At 38.4% G+C, this 1,922-nt stretch overlaps 1 protein-coding gene across 1 annotated transcript in view; it reads right to left on the bottom strand.

Annotated features, from left to right (window-relative positions):
• sema6a (sema domain, transmembrane domain (TM), and cytoplasmic domain, (semaphorin) 6A) overlaps positions 1–1,922 on the bottom strand; it is a 109,452-nt gene that overhangs the window by 28,918 nt on the left and 78,612 nt on the right. The window contains exon 12 of the mRNA XM_020593682.1: positions 552–707. Coding sequence (XP_020449338.1) covers positions 552–707 — 156 coding nt within the window. The remainder of the gene's footprint in view (positions 1–551; positions 708–1,922) is intronic.

The following is a 1,922-nucleotide window of genomic DNA, read 5'->3' as shown; positions in this document are numbered from 1 at the left end:
GATGGGTGGTGGTGGTGTGCCATTGTTTTCCCCCAAAGTCTGGGTTTAATGTCTGTGCAGTGCAGCTAATAGACAGACCTTTATGATCAAATTATATCAGTCACAGCGCATTGGCTTTAGGGAAATGGGCTCAACAATGGAACCACAGGAGTGAAGTCAACCACAGAACAAAACAAACTTTTTCCAGTATCTCTCTCTGAAATCTCATTGGAGGATTTTACCAGCTGTTTGCAGTTAAGACTAAACATAGGTGAAATCATTTTCCTAATAAGGGCACATACGTGTAAATAGGAAAGCATAAAGACAAATATAACTGAGAATTCAAATTGTTTACTCTCACTCTTATCACTACACTCTGGGAGATCATATATTGTGGATCAGTGTTTCTTCTACTACAGAGAAACTAGGTTAGCAGCTGGTTTGTAGTGAAGTACAATTGTGTTTTAATGAGCTGCTTGACTGTCAGAGTAGTGCTTCACATAATTATAGTCTTGGGCCAAAGAGGTTCGTAGACTTTGATGACAGCAGCCTTTGTAGTGTGTGATACTTACCGGACCATGGTCTTGAGGAACCAGGGTCTGTTAGCGATGGAGGGCACAGCCTCGTCCATCAGAGGATGCATCTTGATGAAATTGAGTGTGTCATCAGGGAACTCATTGGACACTTTGTACCGCTCCATGGATGGAGTGCCGGCACAGTTGCCAGGCCTGCAATTAGAGAGGGGGAAGAGGAAGGTAATTGGGGGTGGGGGTATGAAGCAAGGAAAAATATAATGTGAGTTGAAGAAGAAAAAGCACAAAAGAAAAAACTGCTACACTGACTAAGGAAAATGATCAGTTTTTCATGGTCAGGGCTGCAACAGAAGGCTGAAAATTCTGCATCCCTAAAATCAATGAGTGTAGCTTTAAATTACTAAACTCTAATTCCAAGAGGTTTTGGTCATAGCAGAAGACTTGAGATGTTTTCTTTTCTCTGAAAAGCACTGAGACATTCTATCTATCTCAGCCTTTTACAGGGAGTTGGTGAGTTGCTTGTAAAAGAGAAACTGCTTTTAATAGCACATCCCCTTTGCAGGCATCTCACCTTGGAGAGTTTGTAAAACCACTTTACAGCATGGTCTTTGATATCTTGCCACACCACATAATCCCCATCAGGTCCTGGAGATATAAGACAGCTGGCCACTGAATATCTGACACTGTTATCAGGTAAGGACCAAACCCTAAATTATAAATACATATGTACTGGAGGTCAAATATAATGGACATTTACATTCAAAAATTCTCCTATGAATAGGAATAAATATATGAATAAAATGTAGTTTTAAATTAACCTTTATACTGATACTGGTAAATTTAGATGAAGCATTTGCAGAATACCTAGTACATGTACATGCTTAAACGGAGTAGGAAGAAGTTAGACTTATCTAGTCCTACCCCCTAACATCATCTTATCATCATTGGTTTGCAAGCAGTATTACTACATGGATAATTTTGTTCTACACCACGCTAGTGATATGCTAAAAACACCACTCCCAATGTTACACCTGATTAATCGTTAAGCCTGTTCTTGCCCATATCTTGATTGACACATACCTTTATATTTGTGTTTAAACTCGTCAATTTTCTTACTGTTTTTTATGTCCACACTTAAATTATTCCATAGTTTTATCCCACTTATGGAAATACAGAATCTTTTTTTGGTTGTATGTATAGCATGAATTTTATAATTTAACTGACCCCTTAGATTATATCCCCCTTCCCTTTCATTAAATAGTTTTTGAATTCCACCAGGTAATAAATTGTTCCTGGCTTTATACATAAACACAGCAGTCTTGTGTCCCACTACTGCAAAAAAGTTTAACAATTTAGACTGTATGAAAGCTCCATTGGTGTGATCCCTATACCCCATCTTATGCACAATTC

The sequence above is a fragment of the Monopterus albus genome, unplaced genomic scaffold (assembly GCF_001952655.1).
Source record: "Monopterus albus unplaced genomic scaffold, M_albus_1.0 scaffold20.1, whole genome shotgun sequence".
NCBI classification, from domain to species: Eukaryota; Metazoa; Chordata; class Actinopteri; order Synbranchiformes; family Synbranchidae; genus Monopterus; species Monopterus albus.
The sequence above is the reverse complement of the archived record's forward strand: the minus strand, read 5'-3'. Positions and strand labels throughout refer to the sequence as shown.